The sequence below is a fragment of the Equus caballus genome, chromosome 5 (genome assembly GCF_041296265.1).
Source record: "Equus caballus isolate H_3958 breed thoroughbred chromosome 5, TB-T2T, whole genome shotgun sequence".
Taxonomy (NCBI): domain Eukaryota; kingdom Metazoa; phylum Chordata; class Mammalia; order Perissodactyla; family Equidae; genus Equus; species Equus caballus.
This window is the reverse complement of record NC_091688.1, coordinates 7,516,525-7,532,772: the sequence shown is the minus strand read 5'-3', so window position 1 is coordinate 7,532,772 and position 16,248 is coordinate 7,516,525. Positions and strand designations below refer to the sequence as shown.

General features: G+C 43.4%; 1 protein-coding gene across 2 annotated transcripts in view; it reads right to left on the bottom strand.

Moving 5' to 3' along the window:
* Positions 1-6,688: 6,688 nt before the first annotated feature.
* The window catches only part of FMO4 (flavin containing dimethylaniline monoxygenase 4), a 29,293-nt gene continuing 19,733 nt past the window's right edge, over positions 6,689-16,248 (bottom strand). For both annotated transcript variants that reach the window (XM_001496204.6, XM_005609653.4), the window contains exons 5-9: positions 15,990-16,132; positions 14,896-15,095; positions 12,888-13,240; positions 10,789-10,858; positions 6,689-8,783 (exon numbers count right to left, since the gene is read on the bottom strand). In XM_001496204.6, the coding sequence (XP_001496254.3) occupies positions 8,360-8,783; positions 10,789-10,858; positions 12,888-13,240; positions 14,896-15,095; positions 15,990-16,132 (1,190 nt within the window). In that variant the 3' untranslated portion in view covers positions 6,689-8,359. The remainder of the gene's footprint in view (positions 8,784-10,788; positions 10,859-12,887; positions 13,241-14,895; positions 15,096-15,989; positions 16,133-16,248) is intronic.

Below are 16,248 nucleotides of genomic sequence, written 5' to 3'. Positions count from 1 at the left end.
GAGCTCCCCCTTCTGGCCTCCCAACTCTATTTTAAATGAGGTTTCTGTTTATTAATTTTCACAAAGTTTTAAAGTTCGTGTCACCTAAATTGTCTTCTTTAATCATTTTTAACACATTTGAATCAATTTCATATTTAAAAATCCACTTTCAGAAAAAAATATATTGGGGCCGGCCCAGTGGGGCAGTGGTTAAGTGCACACCTTGCACTTCGGCGGCCTGGGGTTCACCGGTTCGGATCCTGGGTACGACATGGCACCACTCAGCAAGCCACGCTGTGGTAGGCATCCCACATACAACATAGAGGAAGATGGGCACGGATGTTAGCTCAGGGCCAGTCTTCTTCAGCAAAAAGAGGAGGATTGGTAGATGTTAGCTCAGGGCTAATCTTCCTTGGGAAAAAAAAAAAAGAAAAAATACATCTTTAGATAGTGAAGATGATCATTCTGACTATGGGAAAATGTTTCTAGTTACAAATGAAAATTATTTCTCTAGAAGAGTCAAGCTGAGTAAATGTTGATCTTAGCATGTAACTTGGATAGAAGACATTATATATGAGTGGTGGTAAGAAACATATGCAGAAGAGAAGGAAATTGGATGTGGACCCAAGTTCCAAAGTGGACTCTGGAGCACTGTCTGAATTCTAGAGGCTGACTTTTGAGGCACAGTGGCTGGGTGGCAAGCTCACACTCGGCTGAAGCAGTGGCTGGCACTGGAATATCCAGTTCACTGATGAAACTCAGCCCTGCAGAAGTTAAGTGGCGTTTAGTCCTTGGGCATCAAGTAGTCAGATGATGATACTTTCCACTTAGGAAGTACGTCACTGTACTGTGGTTCTCCAGCCATCGGGAAATGTTTAGCTTCTGTAGAGGACTGATTTGAGCAACTTTGTGCAGAAGTGTTCAGAGGACGGCTGAACACCAGTTAGAGGGGAAGTAACTGCATAAAATTTGGAGGACGGACAAAAACTCAGTTCCATCCATCCATCCATCCATGCAGCCATCTATCCATCTATCCAACTTCAATTGCTTGTTTGCTTGATTAATTCACCACGTACTTATCGAGCCCCTTCTTTGTAACAGACATTGCGCTAGGTATGGGGATATAATGGAGAGCAAAACAGATGTGGTCTCTGTCTTCCTGGCACTTACAGCAGAATGATTGTGATAGATGCTAATTAATTAATAATTATAAATCTATAATTACAAATTGTGAGAAGGATCCTGAAGCAAAGACATATAATACCGTGAGAAAAAATAATAGGGAACTTGATCTAGCCTGGGGATCAGGGCGGCTCCCCTGATGAAGTGTTTGAGCTGACGTCTGACAGAGGAGAAGGAGTTAGGAGAACGGGGGGGAGAGTGAGCCAGCTTGTAGAGACGTGCGAGGGGGGCCAGTTGTAGGATCTCTTCCTGATTCTGCATTCAGCTTGGCGGGCTGAGTCAGCCAGGGTGGGAGTATATGCGCCGTGGAAATCCGCAGACACTGCAAACTGCCTCTTTTTTTTTTGAGGAAGATTAGCCATGAGCTAACTACTGCCAGCCCTCCTCTTTTTGCTGAGGAAGCCTGGCCCTGAGCTAACATCCGTGCCCATCTTCCTCTACTTTATATGTGGGACGCCTACCACACACAGCATGGCGTGCCAAGCGGTGCCATGTCCGCACCGGGGATCCGAGCCAGTGAACCCCGGGCTGGCGAGAAACGGAACGTGCGACCTTAACCGCTGCGGCACCGGGCCGGCCCGCAAACTGCCTTTCTTTTGGAAAGTCGTTGCAAGACATTTGCCAGCATCGCCCTGGGAAAAAGGGAGGTGACTGACATGTGTACTGATCACCCACTAGGACTCAGGCTCTGTGTAAATACCCGATGTATTACTTCATTTAATGCCCACGATAACTCTGTTAGTAGAAATATTTATCCCCATTTCATAGACATAAAATGAGACTTAGAGAAAGAGAGTGAATTTCCCCAAATCGTTGAGCCGGAAAGGGACCTGGTCATATGCAAACCCAGGCCGCTCTGGCTTTACAGTCCCTGCCCTTTCCCCTGTACCCTGCTGCTGTGACTCTGGGGCAGTCGCAGGCACCAGGCGGGCCCTTCTCGCCAGATTTAATTGGTTGCGGAAAAGACTTATTTAGAAAAGTCCTTGTAATGGTTCTCTCACTTCTAGGGTGTAAAAGTGTACTTTTCAGAAGGTATAAACATAATTTTTTTGCAAACATAGAATGAACCCTTGTCAAAGATTTAATCATTAATTAGTGAGGGAACCAGTACGACGGTAAAGTCAGTTCAGAGGGCATTTTAAGGAACTGGGTATTTATAGGCAGTTTAATAAAGAATTGTTAGAATATATTATCTAATTTAGAAACGAAACTGATTAATGTTTTGCAGGGAAATATACCATAACTTTTGGGATTATCTCTTCTACTAGAGGGAAATTATTTGCATCTTCATTGGACTTAAATCTACACGTTAACATAGCTTCATAGATTCTGAGTCCCTGATTAATAGCAAATAGAAAAGACAGAAAACGGTAAATTCTCCCAGAAAATGAAATAATCCTTATGAGGATTGTTAAACCATGCTTCAGTGTGACATTGAAAGGGCATGCAGGTATCCTCTTGGCCTCATTTCTGTGTTTTGTATATTTCTTCTTCCAAAGTGTGAGCAGGTAACTTTCATTCTAGCCTGTGTATCTGAGGTGGTAAGTTTAGGTGGGTGCAGCTGATGAGGTTCAGGACACATGCCCCAAATATGGTGCCTTGGCATATTGAGTATCTTAAGCTGGAAGAGTTTGAGAAAATGGTGGAAGCAGGAAGGTCGCATCCCCCACCTTCTTCCCTGAAGCAGTCATGAAACTCCCGTGTCTGGTGCCTGCCCTGAATGGAGGAAGGAAGGCATTCTTGTCACCAGAGACAGGGAATGTGGGGCTGAGAAATCTGTACAAGCAAACCCTGTTAAACTAACCCTTATTTTCCTAGTGACTTCTTCACCACTTACTACCCCTAGCCCAAACCCCTCTGTCTCACCAATTCTTCACAAATTTATTGTCTCTTTGTCTAAGAGGTATAAAAACTTCCTGCTCTGGTCACTTCTTCAGGGCTTCATTTTCTTGTGAAGCTCCCATGTATGTGTAAAAATTCAATACAAATTGTGTGCTTTTCTCCTGTTAGTCTGTCTTTGTTGGTTTAATTTTCAGAGCCAGCCAGGGACTCTAAAAGGGTTGAGGACAACTTTTCCTCCCCTACAGTGATATGTGGGGAAGTGCAGGGACTCTAGAGGGAAGCTGTGCCTTGGTTGGAATCATGGTTCCATCTCTCTTAGTAGCTGTGTGACCTTGGGAAAATTACTTAACCTCTCTTCTTCAAGTTCTTCATCTGTAAAATGAGGATTATAACAACTGGACTTACCTCCTAGGTTGTTGTGAGCATTAAGGGGTGAGGGGAGCTCGGATTAGGGTGAAACCATAGAGTCATCGCCTGTCAGCCTTTACTGCCAGTGGATCTCTGTTTCCAAAGCAGAGGCAATATAGAGAGTAAGTTGTAGGTGAAAGTATGTGGATAATCCTTTAAGGTAGGAAGCTGATAAAATAGCAAGCCAATAAATTAAAAGAAAGGAATGTGATAGTCGGGTGGTTTTTATTTCGCATGTCAATGATGTACCAGTAAAGATCGTGATTCCAAGGGGACACTAGGAAGTGGGATTTAGAAGTACAACCAAGTGGCAACGTGTACAGTGTACAGGGTTGGGGTCTCAGAGTCCCCACCCCTAAATAGTACCTAATTTCCTCACCTGAGTTCTGGACAATTTATCAAATAAAACAAAGAGTAAGGGTTGAGTCCAAAATATTCACTTAATTATTGATAGAGGTTAAGCTAGAATATATGGGGCTGCCATTTATACCCCCATCCTGTGCCTGGAGCAGAGGAGAACATACGCTCTCTGTAGGCAGGCTCACTCCCACCAGAAAGACTGCAGAGCTGGTGGGGGAGCAATTATTCTCCCCAGATTTACCAGACAGATGAATCACTGCACCTGCCCAGACCCAGAGGCGGCGAGGAAGCGATGGAGAGAGGCCCAGGGCCATACCGACTGAGGTCCTTTCACAGGAGGAAGCATTAGGAGTGGGGACAAAGTGTATCTGGGAACATACAGGATCCAGAAAGAGCATGGCACATTTCACAGAGAGGTGCAGAGACCACGTGGACCACCCCAACTCTCTGTCTTGCTACAAGCAATATTGCAAGGAGAGTCAACTCCTGGACCCTGTTTGCTCAAGTAAGAGTTTAGTCTTATTTTTCTCTGGGGAAGTTTGAAGTTTTGGAGTATAAGAAAGTTATCTTTAATAAACAGTGGCTGTTGATCTCTCTTCTCTCCTGCTGATTTAGGAGAATTGACACATTTCTTGTACCTAGAAGTACAGACATTGGACCTGCTGAGGGCCCCATGGACCTCAGTGCCATTGCTCTAGTCATCAGACTATTCTCAGAGTCTACTGAAAATAAATTTGAGAGACTTTTTTTTTTTTTGATAAGGAAGATTCACCCTGAGCTAATATCTGCTGCCAATCTTCCTCTTTTTTTTGTATGTGAGCTGCCACCACAGCATGGCCATTGATAGATGAGTGGTGTAGGTCTGCACCCGGGAACTAAACCTGGGCCACCAATGTGGAGTGTGCTGAACTTAACCAGTCAGACACTGGGGCTGCCCTAAATCTGGGGGACTTTGAGAGAACTGTTAGCCTGGGCAAACCCAATTCAATTCAATGAACTGCTTTATTGAACTGCCTTTCATCAGGCTTCTTTCCGCTCCTGCCTTCTAAGAGTGCATAACCTAGAAGAGATGTAAGGAAATAATCACAAGGAGTTTTCTTATCTGGGGATTTGTTATCTGAATCTCTCAAGTTACAACATTACAGGAAAGTGAAATTGTCATAATACACAAATATTCACTAGTGAATATTTTCCTATTGTTCTTCATTTCCTTTCACTCTCCTGCCCCATCCCTTCCACTCTGTCACATTTTCTTCTTACAGGTCTTCTAACACAAAGCTTCCCACCCACTGTGCTGGAGAAATTGGTCCCCTTAGCCCTCAGGTAGGCCAGGTTAGACCAGGACAACCGGAGCGCCTGGGCGGGGGTCTGAGACCAGGAGCAGCCTTTCCGACAGCCTGCTCTGCATCGTCTGGTCAGGGGGTCAGCACGATGCGGGGATGCTGCATTTGATGCTTTCCCTGGCTGCTCTGGGGTTTGAGCTGAACCACCTGAGCATTCACTTTAGCAGGACCTGCAGAATGTGCCATTGCCCACTGTGGACAAGGGGCCGTGGACTTGCTGGCGGAGTTGGTACAGTGGGTTGGTAGGAACGGTGGTGGCGGTGGTGGGTGGAGTGTTGAGGGGGCATGGAGTTGGTGGGGTTTCCTGGCGGTTGCAACTCCCATCCCATCTTCACATATAATAGGTAATTCTGTGCATTTGTGGCCAATGCACCTGCAGGGTGAATGCTCTGACCAAGCGCACCCCGTCTACTAGTTCAGGCCCCGTCTACGAATTCGCACTGTCTTACTTGAGCTACTTGTTTTGAAAAAGTTTGATTGGACTGGAATCTATTCCTATGATACAAAAGTCTTTTAACGTTATGTTTATTAATAAAAGAAAAGTTACATTCTTTAAATATTTCAACTGTTGTGATTTTTTGAATGGCTATGAAATGGTCTTACATTATTTTCAGACTAGCTTATGCTAACTTGAAGAGATTGTCCTTAAAAATCTTAATTAGGGGGGCCAGCATCATGGTGTAGTGATTAAGTTTATGTGCTCCGCTTTGGCAGCCCGAGGTTTGCAGGTTCAGATCCCGGGTGTGGACCTAGCACCATCTGTCAAGCCACGCTGTGGCTGTGTCCTACATACAAAAAATGGAGGAAGATTGGCACAGATGTTAGCTCAGTGGCAATCTTCCTCAAGCAAAAAAAAAAAAAAGCAAAAAACAAAACTTAATTAGGAATTATGCCCCCACCCCTCCAGTTTATCCCACCGTGGCATACAAATAGCATCATTTCTATGTGCCACGATGTGAGCCAGGTTGGAAGGTGTTGTTCTAACATTCCTGCTTCATGTTCTCCTTGCTGATCCCTCGGCCCGAAACAACAGCCTTCCGTAAAATATTCACATGGGCTATAGCCTCACTTCTTGCAAGATCTGCTAAGGACATTTCAAGAGCATCCTATCTAACCCCCTAGCACTCTCTGTCTCTTAAACCTACTTTATTTTTCTTCATGGCACTTATCACTATCCATTTGTATTGTTTATTTTCTACCTCTCACACTGGATTGTAAATTCTGTGAAGCCAAGGATGTTTCTCTTTCTATTCACTGCTGTGTCCTCCTGGTCTAGAACAGTGCTTGGAACACAGTTGGTGCTCAATAAATATTTGTTGAATGAATTAACGAATTAACAGAATTAATTCTGGAGTTAGTGCTTTCAGTCAGCTCACACGGCTCCCGGTTACTACAGAGCTGTATTTACTCTAATTGCCATATGGATTGTCTTTTTCTTATAAAATGAGCTGTTGGTGGACTGTCCTGGTCCAGGTGCATGGCTGAGGAAATCTGAGATAATTTATCACGTTGGCGAAAGAACAGAATGTGGGTAGAAGAGGACAGGCGGGGAATGTCAGCCGGTGAGGCCACTGTTCAGTCATCAAATATTTATTTAGCAATACTTTGTATCAGACATTGTTTTATCTGAACAAGACATGGTTTCTCTCAGGAACTCACCACTTATAGGCAGACAGACACAAAAACAAAATTATACTACAGTAAGAAAAGAGCAACAACAGCAGTACCTGAGGGGCATTCGCTATGCAGGGTGGTCAACTCTCCTTTCAGGGTTCAGGGCAGGCTTCACAGAGGGAGAACACTGAGCTCTCTCTTGAAAGACAAATAGTCAGGGGTAGATCCTTGTGCCTGGCAGAGGCAGCGGCTTGTGCCAAAGTGAGGAGCTATGACATTTCGTTGTTTGGTAGCACTGGGTGGTAGAGTTTGAGATGGGGTGGTGGGGAGCTGCAGGACAGGATGCTGGCGACCTGGGCAAAGGGACTCATCATGAAGGGTCTCCTCTTCTAGGTCAAGGAATTTGGACTGTTATCTCTAATCAAGGGAGAAACTGAAGGACTGTAAACTGGAAAGCAACACGTCTGCGCTGGATCCTTCTGTTTGCCGTTCCACGTGCACCGTCTGTCATCTTCACTCTGCTCCGTGCCTGAGGAGGCTGAGCTCCACGGACGACATCAGTTGGTGTATTAGTTTCCTAGGATTGCTGTACCACAAGTACCACAAGCCAGGTGGCTTATTCTTTCACTTTTCTGGAGGCTAGAAGTCTGGAATCCAGGTGTTGGCAGGGTTGGTTCCCTCAAGAGGTTTTGAGGGAAAGTCTGTTCCATGCCTCATTCTAGTTTCCCGTGTTTGCTTGCTTGGTGATCCTTAGATTGTAAACACACAATGGAATCCTCCACCACGTCTGTGTCTATCTGTCTTATCCTCTTTTTATAAGGATATCGGTCATATTGGATCTAGTGCAAACTACAGTATGATCTCATCTTAACTTGATTCCATTGGCAAAGATCCTATTTCCAAATAAGGCCACATTCCCAGATGTCAGAGTTAGGACTTGGATATGTCTTTTTGGGGAACACAATTCAATCCACAACAGCTAGCAACCTTGCCCTCTGAGTTTTGATTGGGTTAGAACATTGGGGAGCAAGGGCAGGGGATCAGAGAGAGGGAAGAGAATAAGGTCAGGCAACTTATTTCCCCAGCTCTGTACTTGTGGGGGCACCCCAGACTGCCTTCATCTGTCAGCTGAAGGTCATAGCTCTTGCGAGGTGGCCCTTCCACATTGTCAATCTCTCCTTCTTTCTCTCATAATTGCTTTCACCCCCTGCCTCATTAGGCCTAGGGATGGTAAAAATACCTCGCTGTTACCAGTCTGGGGGTATTTCATTATCCATATGATTTCTCTACAATCTGCCAAAATCTTTTAAATAATCCCTATATTAAAATTTCCACAAATTACAAAGTTTGAGTGCCGTCTTATTCCCAACCAGGATCTTGATGGGAACAATGACAATATTTTCATTTTAGAATAATTGCTTAGGTAGCAGAGTAGGATAAGGATTGGAAAGGGAGGCAAGAAAGGAGGTACTGAGACCAGAGAAGAAGGTACAATGATTCAGATAGGAGGTGACTGGACCTGACCTTGGGTGATCGCAGCTATGGTGGCGAGGAGAGAAGGGTTGCACAAAATATCAGGAGACACGATTAACATGATTTAGTGCAACCCTTGTGGTCAATCAGATTCATCCTCACCAGATACTAACTGGTAAATAAGGGGAAATTCTATCCTGTAGTTTATCTCGCACCAATTTCAATAAAGGTGAAGATCTGAAGACCAGCAGAAGAGAGGCAAGTAGGACAGACGCCCCCCAAGCTTTTAAGTAATGTGACATGGAGACAGGCTTGGAGGAATCAGGAACAAATCGAGTTTTTAAGGGTTTCATCGTCCTGTCCCACTGGGTCAGGATGGCATTTCTGGCTCCATCCCATTTTCCAGGGCCTGTTAGGCGATACTGGTAAGGAGTACATGGTCCAAAAAAGACTTCCCAAGCTAGTCTGGGATCCTTGAGGAAGAGAAATGGGACATTGGGCTTCGCGCCTATGCAGGCAGCAAGGTCATCCAGGTAGGAAATGAAGTCGAGTTTGTCTTCACTGGTATCTTTCATCATACCCCTGAAAGGGAAAAAAGATGGATTGCTTCTCATTTTCAAGTTATAAGAGTCTACCTCTCTTCCCACCATTTTGTTGCTTTTTATTGGAGTCCAACTATGTTTGGAAATGTTCTTCTATGTTGGAAAGAAAAAAATAAGAGGAGTTTATCTACAGAGGGTACTTATGAGGGTAATTAATTTTGTTAAAGGAGATAGTTAAAGGAGGCAATTGGGAGAGGAGCTTTAAATAATGTTTCAGATTCTTGAATTTGATCTAAGCATAAAGTCTGATCTGTCCAAATATAATGGTTGTTCAATGAATGAACATGATCAGAAAGCATCACATATATGGCCACCTAAATTATTTTTAGTGATGTTAATTGGGAGTTGGGAGGGCTGTACTTGGTGTACCAGGACTGAACATGACACAGATTTGAGTATATGAGTACAGTGTATGATATATCTGTGTAAGTATAGTGTATCTGAAAATATGAGTATAGTGTATCTGAAAGCTTTACTCCTACCTATTTCTGTTGTTAGTAAACTTTCATGGTGTCCCAATGTCGTTCATTCACTCGTTCAATAAATAAATAAATATTAAGTACCTATCATATGACAGGCACCATCAAAGGTGCTGAGGGTCCAGCAGTAAATAAAATGAAGTCCTTGCTGTCAAGGAGCCTATATTTTAATGGGGGAAATCAACAGGCTGTGAAAAAACAGCAAGGGGATATATATCAGGTGGCAATGGGTATTATGCAGAAATATAAAGGAGGGTAAGGGGGAGAGGCAATGATGAGACTGGATGGGTTGTCATTTTATACGGTGTTGTCGGAGAAGGCATCTCTCTTATGAGGCCATATTTAACCAGAGGGAGCCTGCAGGTATCTGAGGGGGAGAACATTCTAGTCAGAGGAAATAGTAAGTGCGAAGTTCTGAGGGGGCTATGCTTGGCGTGCTGAGGACCAGGGAGGAGGCTGGAGTGACTGGAGCCGTGTGAGTGATGTCGGAGAATGGTAGGCGATATGGGCAAAGAGCTAGCTGGTTGTTCTGTAGAGCTGCGGAGCTGCAGAGAAGCTTCTGGCAGTGAAATCGGAGGCAGCAGAGGGTTTTGAAGAGAAGAGCAATGTGGCATGGCTCATTCTCAATGTGGCGTCAAGACAATAGCCACAGTGGAAGCAGGGAGACCAGATATTGGGTGACAGCAAGTGTCCCGGTGAGAGATGACAGTGGCCTGGTCCGGGGTGGCAGCAGCAGGGACAAGAGAAGGGTCTGGATTTTGGATTTATTTGCAGGTAGGAACTCATGGTATTTTCTGATGGGAGTGTGAGAGAAAGAGGAGAAAGGATCCCTCCAGGGCTTTTGGCTGACCCACTGGAACGGGAAGCCATTGACTGAAAAGGGGAAAAGTCTCAGAGCAGCTCTTGTGCAGGATGGATGGGCGGGCACCTGGTGGAGGTTGAAAGTTCATTTTTAGACGTATTAAATTGAGACGCCCAGTACATATCTTAGTGGAGATATCTAGAGCGAGCTGGAGTTCCAGGGAAGGATTTGGGCTAGAGACACAAGTTTGGGAGCCTTGAGTATACGGTGGCATTTGAAGCCATGGTCTGGGATGAGGCCACTTAGGAGTGAGTGTTAACCGAAGTGAGAAGAGCTCTGAGGATTAAGGTCGAGTTCACCGATTTTTAGCAGTGAGGAAGAGGAGACAGCAGTAAGCGCAGAGAAAGAGCATCCTGAGAGACAAGAGAACAAAGACCGAATGGAGTTGTGGGTTCAAGTGAAGACATGATTGTCCTCTGCTGGGGACCAGCTCTGTGTTCCACTGGGGTGACCTGGTACCCCCACCTGACATGCCTAAGGAGAGTAAGGACTGAAAACATATTCTTCTGACCCCCAATGCAGTTATCGCCAACCCACCATACTGCTTCTCTAGGAATGGCTTTTATGTTGAGAATCTTGTTTTCTTCTTTTTTTTAATCAGAATATATTGGTAAGTTTCCCCTGTAGTAAGCTATATTTCATACCTCTCTGTGAGCTGCTCCTTTTTAGTAATCTCAGCCATCAACTTTTGGGATGGGGGTATCTTACAGAGTCCTGTGAGAAAAATCGAAAACAACACTAAAGTCACATGTGGCTTTTCCTTTGAGTTCTTCTCCCGGTCATTTCTGGCCTCCCACTGCTCCAACCTCAGGACATGAGGTAGTCAAAGCTTAGAAGGGAATCGGAGTGCAGAGGATAATTTTCTGGAGATAAAATCCTCCTCCAAACTCACTTACCCAGGGTTCTCTACAGCCAGAATTGTGAGGATGGACGCCTTGTGGCCCAGTCCTCAGCCTGCACTGCACTGGTCATCACTGGCCATCGCACCGGCTCTTCATCTGCTCTAACATTATATATGTTTATATATTGCATTATTATGTTATATTGTTTATATATCTCCAAGTTGTATTTGTGTGTGTGTGTGTGTTAATCCTATTAGTTGGTTTAATGGTAACACTTACAATGACCCCGTTTTTATAACCCCACTTTGGCATGTCTTCACTTTTTTCACTTGGGTACCTTCGCGAGTAGGGGCTTGGTGGTCTCAGTCTCACAGAGGCCCCGTCTGCTTGAGGCGAGAGGACGTGCCTGTTCCCAATCTCCCATCTACAGTCTCAGCCCCTGGACCCTGCTCTTCTGGCCGGTCCTGCCCCTTCGGGTGCCAAGTGCCCACCCCAGGGTGAGAGGTCAATATCTGCACAAGATAGGCCCGACTTAGCTCTGTGGTGTACTTGCCACTGGGCTCATTTCATCCTATGAAAAGCCAGCAAGACTTTACGTGGTGGCTCCTGGGTTGCCTCTTGGGGGCTCTCTGTGAAGCACTTCCTCCTCTGGGGCCATCTCGTCGAGTTTTGTTTTGTCAGCTCTTTCATTCTGATAAGCATTTTTCAGCTCATTATAAAATACTTCAAAAAAAAGTCTTCTGTGGTTTTAGTGGAATTGGATTTAATTGGCCATGAGGAAATAAAAATTTGTGGCAATTTAATGAAAGGCTGTGGAATTTTTCTGTAATGTAAATAAATGAAGTTTTCTAACCTCCTCCCCCTCCTCCTCGCTCACCTGCCCCAGACATTCAAACAACATGTCTGCCCACTTAGGAGAACACACAGTGTTTAAGTGTAGTTGGTATCTCTTACATTTGCACAGTGTGATGGAAGTCAGAACTGCTTAGTGCTTGTTACGTGCTATTTATAAATTACTGGTGATTATTTTTATTCATTAAGGACAAAATTCTGCCCAAGGATAGCTGGTTGGCCCAACTGTGATTGCTGTTTATATTTAAAAATCATACAAATGCAATTCTTTAAAATGCTTACTAATCTGAAACTTGCCCTACTTTCGCGAGAGTGATAATAACAGCGACAGGAAGAACAGTAGTGATCCCCTCCAAGCATCTGCTGGGTGCAGAGGGTTGTGCTAACTGCTTTGTAGACATCATCCGCTTACGAAATCCTCGTGAAAGAGGCCTTATGATCACCATTTTATAGACGAAGGGGCTGAGATTTAGAGAGAGCCTGCAAAGCTGACGAGTTTCAGAGTGGGATTGGACCCCGGCAGCCCTGACTCCACCGCGTGCGCTCCTCCAGTGACAACCGACAGCGGTTACTGACCAGCGCCTAGAATATATTGATGGGCATTTCTTAAAGGTCCTTATCTCCTCAGATCCCAACTTTAGTCACAGTGGATATTATTCCAATATCTTTCTTTGGAAGCAATATAAAATTCTACTTCTAGCAATAAGTGGAAAGGCTTAGGAGTAGATAGACTAGAGTAGACTGGAGTAGAACAGAATAGAATAGGATCCTGAAGTTTCCAATAATTTCAGTTAATTTGAGAAATGTGATTATATTCTGTCGTCCAAAGTCATCCCATCTACAGAGTTAAAGCCTCTTTTTCCACTAAGTCACATTAGAGACATAAACACACCCATCGTAACATTACACATATATAAAACTAATTACTCATTGAACTTTTTTTGATATGCTGGTTGCTTTAGCTCACACCTGTTTGATTTCGGCTAGATTGCAGGGCTCTAATTTGAAGACTCAGTTGACCACATGGGGCTTTAAATAGAGTCAGGTACCTTTGAATACTCGTGTGGCCCATCGTGCCTGGAGCTCCGTGGCTGATAAAATGGATCCTTTCAGGCCGATGAAGCCAATGAGAGCGAGCGTTGCCCTCTCCAGGTTGGAAGGCAAGATCTGCTTGTACAGGAACAACTTCTTTGTACAAAGGCTTCTGAGCGGTTCTTCAAAAAAGGGAAAAGAAAATGTGTATCCCGTGGTGAAGATCACCGTGTCAATGTTTCCTTCCACCGTCCCGTCTTCAAAGAGAGCGGAGGTTTCTGTAAACTCCTTCACGCTGGTTTTCATAGTGACTGTCCCACAGAGGATGCAGGTTGGCAGCTCGTCATTCACAATAAATTTTGGTTTTTTCCTTGGACACAGAGGAGAAAATTATTCATTGTAGTGATATCTATGAGACACCTCAGCAAATATGTATTTGGTCAATTCAGGGAAATTGTCTGCCAAGTCAAGGCAGTAAATTGACCACCGTCTAGCTCAAAGTCCCCTGACTTACTCTTTCTAAAACATGTTTTGCTTCCCTCTTTCCAATAGAAGGCATGTGGAAAACAACTAAACCTACTCTTTCCTGCCTGGGGTTTAAAATCCTCTGTCTCTTGGAATTAATTTCTGGAGCAATGCTTTTCTGGGAGTGTCAGGATCGAGTACACAACAACCAGGTGATGATCAGTTTCGGGTCTCACATCACCTAGGCCTCAAAGGATTGATATTAGGCAAAGAGAAAATTAGGAAGAAACTTTTGGGATAAAAATCAGAAAGTCTGAATCTATTTTATATACTGATATTTCATAATGAACATCATTCCACCTAATTATAGCAGACATGAAGTCTTCATAAAATTTACATATCGTATCATCTGTTGTCCTTAATTTTCCTTATGAGTTGAAAGATATATTACCAAAGAAAAATAATTAGGTCAAGAATATAATAAAAATTGCATTTAGAGCCATCCCTGATGGCCTAGTGTTTAAAGTTTGGTGAACTCTGCTTCAGTGGCTCGGGTTAGGTTCCTGGGTGCAGAACGACACCACTCGACTGTTAGTAGCCATGCTGTGGTGGTGGCTCACATAGAATAACTAGAAGGATCTATAACTAGAATATACAACTACACACTTGGGGTTTTGAGGAGGAAAAAAAAAAAAAGAGGAAGGTTGGCAATAGATGTTAGCTCAGGGTGAATCTTTCCCAGTAAAAAAAAAAAAAGTCACAATTAATGACCTCACATGCATTTCAAAGGTTTTCTTTTTCTTGCCAATTTGTAACTCTATATACAGAGGTATACTAAAATATATAATTCCAAGGGCTGGCCTGGTGGCACAGTGGTTAAGTGTGCACATTCTGCTTCGGCGGCCTGGGGTTCGCCAGTTCAGATCCCAGGTGCGGACATGGCACCGCTTGGCAAAAAGCCATGCTGTGGCAGGCGTCCCACATATAAAGTAGGGGAAGATGGGCACAGATGTTAGCTCAGGGCCAACCTTCCTCAGCAAAAAGAGGAGGATTGGCAGCAGTTAGCTCAGGGCTAATCTTGCTCAAATAAATAAATAAATAAATAAATAAATAAATAAATAAAATAAAATATATAATTCCAGGAATTCCTATTGGAATTTCATACCTCTAATCATTCAGCCAGAGTAGACATTTATTAAAGGTTAGCGAGAGCTGACCATCTGTACTCACTGATACTGCAAATATTATATTTATAGATGGCAGCCATTCTAAGATTCCTCAAAGCCAATTTACATTTCCTGATTTTCAAGCTGGAAATGAAAAGTTTTCACCTTTCATTTTCTTTTAGCCTCATGAATTGCTAGTTTTGCTACCAGACAGAGAATACTCCTATTTCAAGAACTGCTGTGGTACCTGATGGACATTGTATTAATGAAATAAGCTTAGAACAGGACAAACAAAGACAGCATCACAATTATTGAACATTTTGAGTTCTGAATAAACTAGAATGAGAAATATTGATTCAATAATTTTATCATTAAATAAAAAAAATTTAAGTACCCTTTTGTAATACTTAATCCATAATTCTCATGGTTAAATCTTTTATTCATCCGCCTCTCTTGAATCCACTTTAGTACACATGAAGGCAGAACTTGTGCAATAACATTACGGCATCTTCTCACAACCATCATATTAAATGGGTAGCCTCCTTCCAAAAAGCGGCTGTTAACCCAGGTGCCAGTTCTGGTACTGAGAAATACCTAAAGAGTAAGGCAAGAAGGATAAGTACATGTCCATTATTTTGTGGTATTTTTCCTCTATGTGTTTCAAATGGTCTTTTGACATTCTGGTCTTATAATAACAGATGATTGTGAATTTGTACATTGATCTACAAATGACTATCTTTTTCTGTTGCTGTCATTGTTTTTGCAAATCACTTTGACCTGACCTGTTAAGTATTTTCATCATGTTTAATGTAAAGTATTGCAGTACCAGTAGATATGTGCAATTGTTTTACACGTAAGTAATACGGAATTTAAAGTGCAGTTTTGAGAAGGTAGTTTTAACTGAATTAAATACAAATTTATTCTTTCCAGATCTAATCACTGTCCTATAATTTATATTAAAGTGGAATAGATTTCTAATTTGTGAATCTATGATTGGACCTTCTAAAATCATTTTGCACACTTCTTGGGCAAAGTAAGAGTTGCTTTTATCTTAAAACAAAGTATAAATCTGATTTCTAATAGAAAACTTGGAGATGTTCAGAAAACAATCTCCCCTTTCTATTCTTACATGGAAGTTTTGCCAGAATTACAAAGGGAGAGTGTAAAAGAAAGATAATTGGTCTGGGGGGAGCAATTTGCCCATTTGGTCTTGTTCCTGAAGGAGCACCTCTGAAAAATGCCTAGTGGTCTTGCAGCCACACAATCTTCCCAGCCCTTTCTTGGAGATGGTTCAGTTCTGTAAAGCATGGATCCTTAAATTGTTCAGGGAGGATCATGAGTGACTTTAAGGATTTTTAGAGGTGTTTTTCACTCACTCTGTGTCCACATAACTTAGCAATTGGCCGGTGTGTCTTATAATCTTGAATACCTCTCTCCAGCCACCAGAAATGATGCTGGGGGTAAGGGTGCGGATTCGGAGAGGTGTACCTGAGCTGCGGTTCGACTGAGCTCCACTGCGATGTCTCCTCCAGTGTTCCCAAGACCGATCACTAAGACGCGTTTGCCCTCAAAGCCTTCTGGGATCCTGTACTCTTGACTGTGCAGGATCTGGCCTTTAAACTTATGGATTCCTGAGGGAAAGGAGGGATAAGAAAACCAGAAATGTCTAAAGTTATAATTCCCTAGTATGCAGGCATAGGGTCAATGGGAAAAGGGAAGTCCCAGAAACACGGCAGCTCTTTGCTCC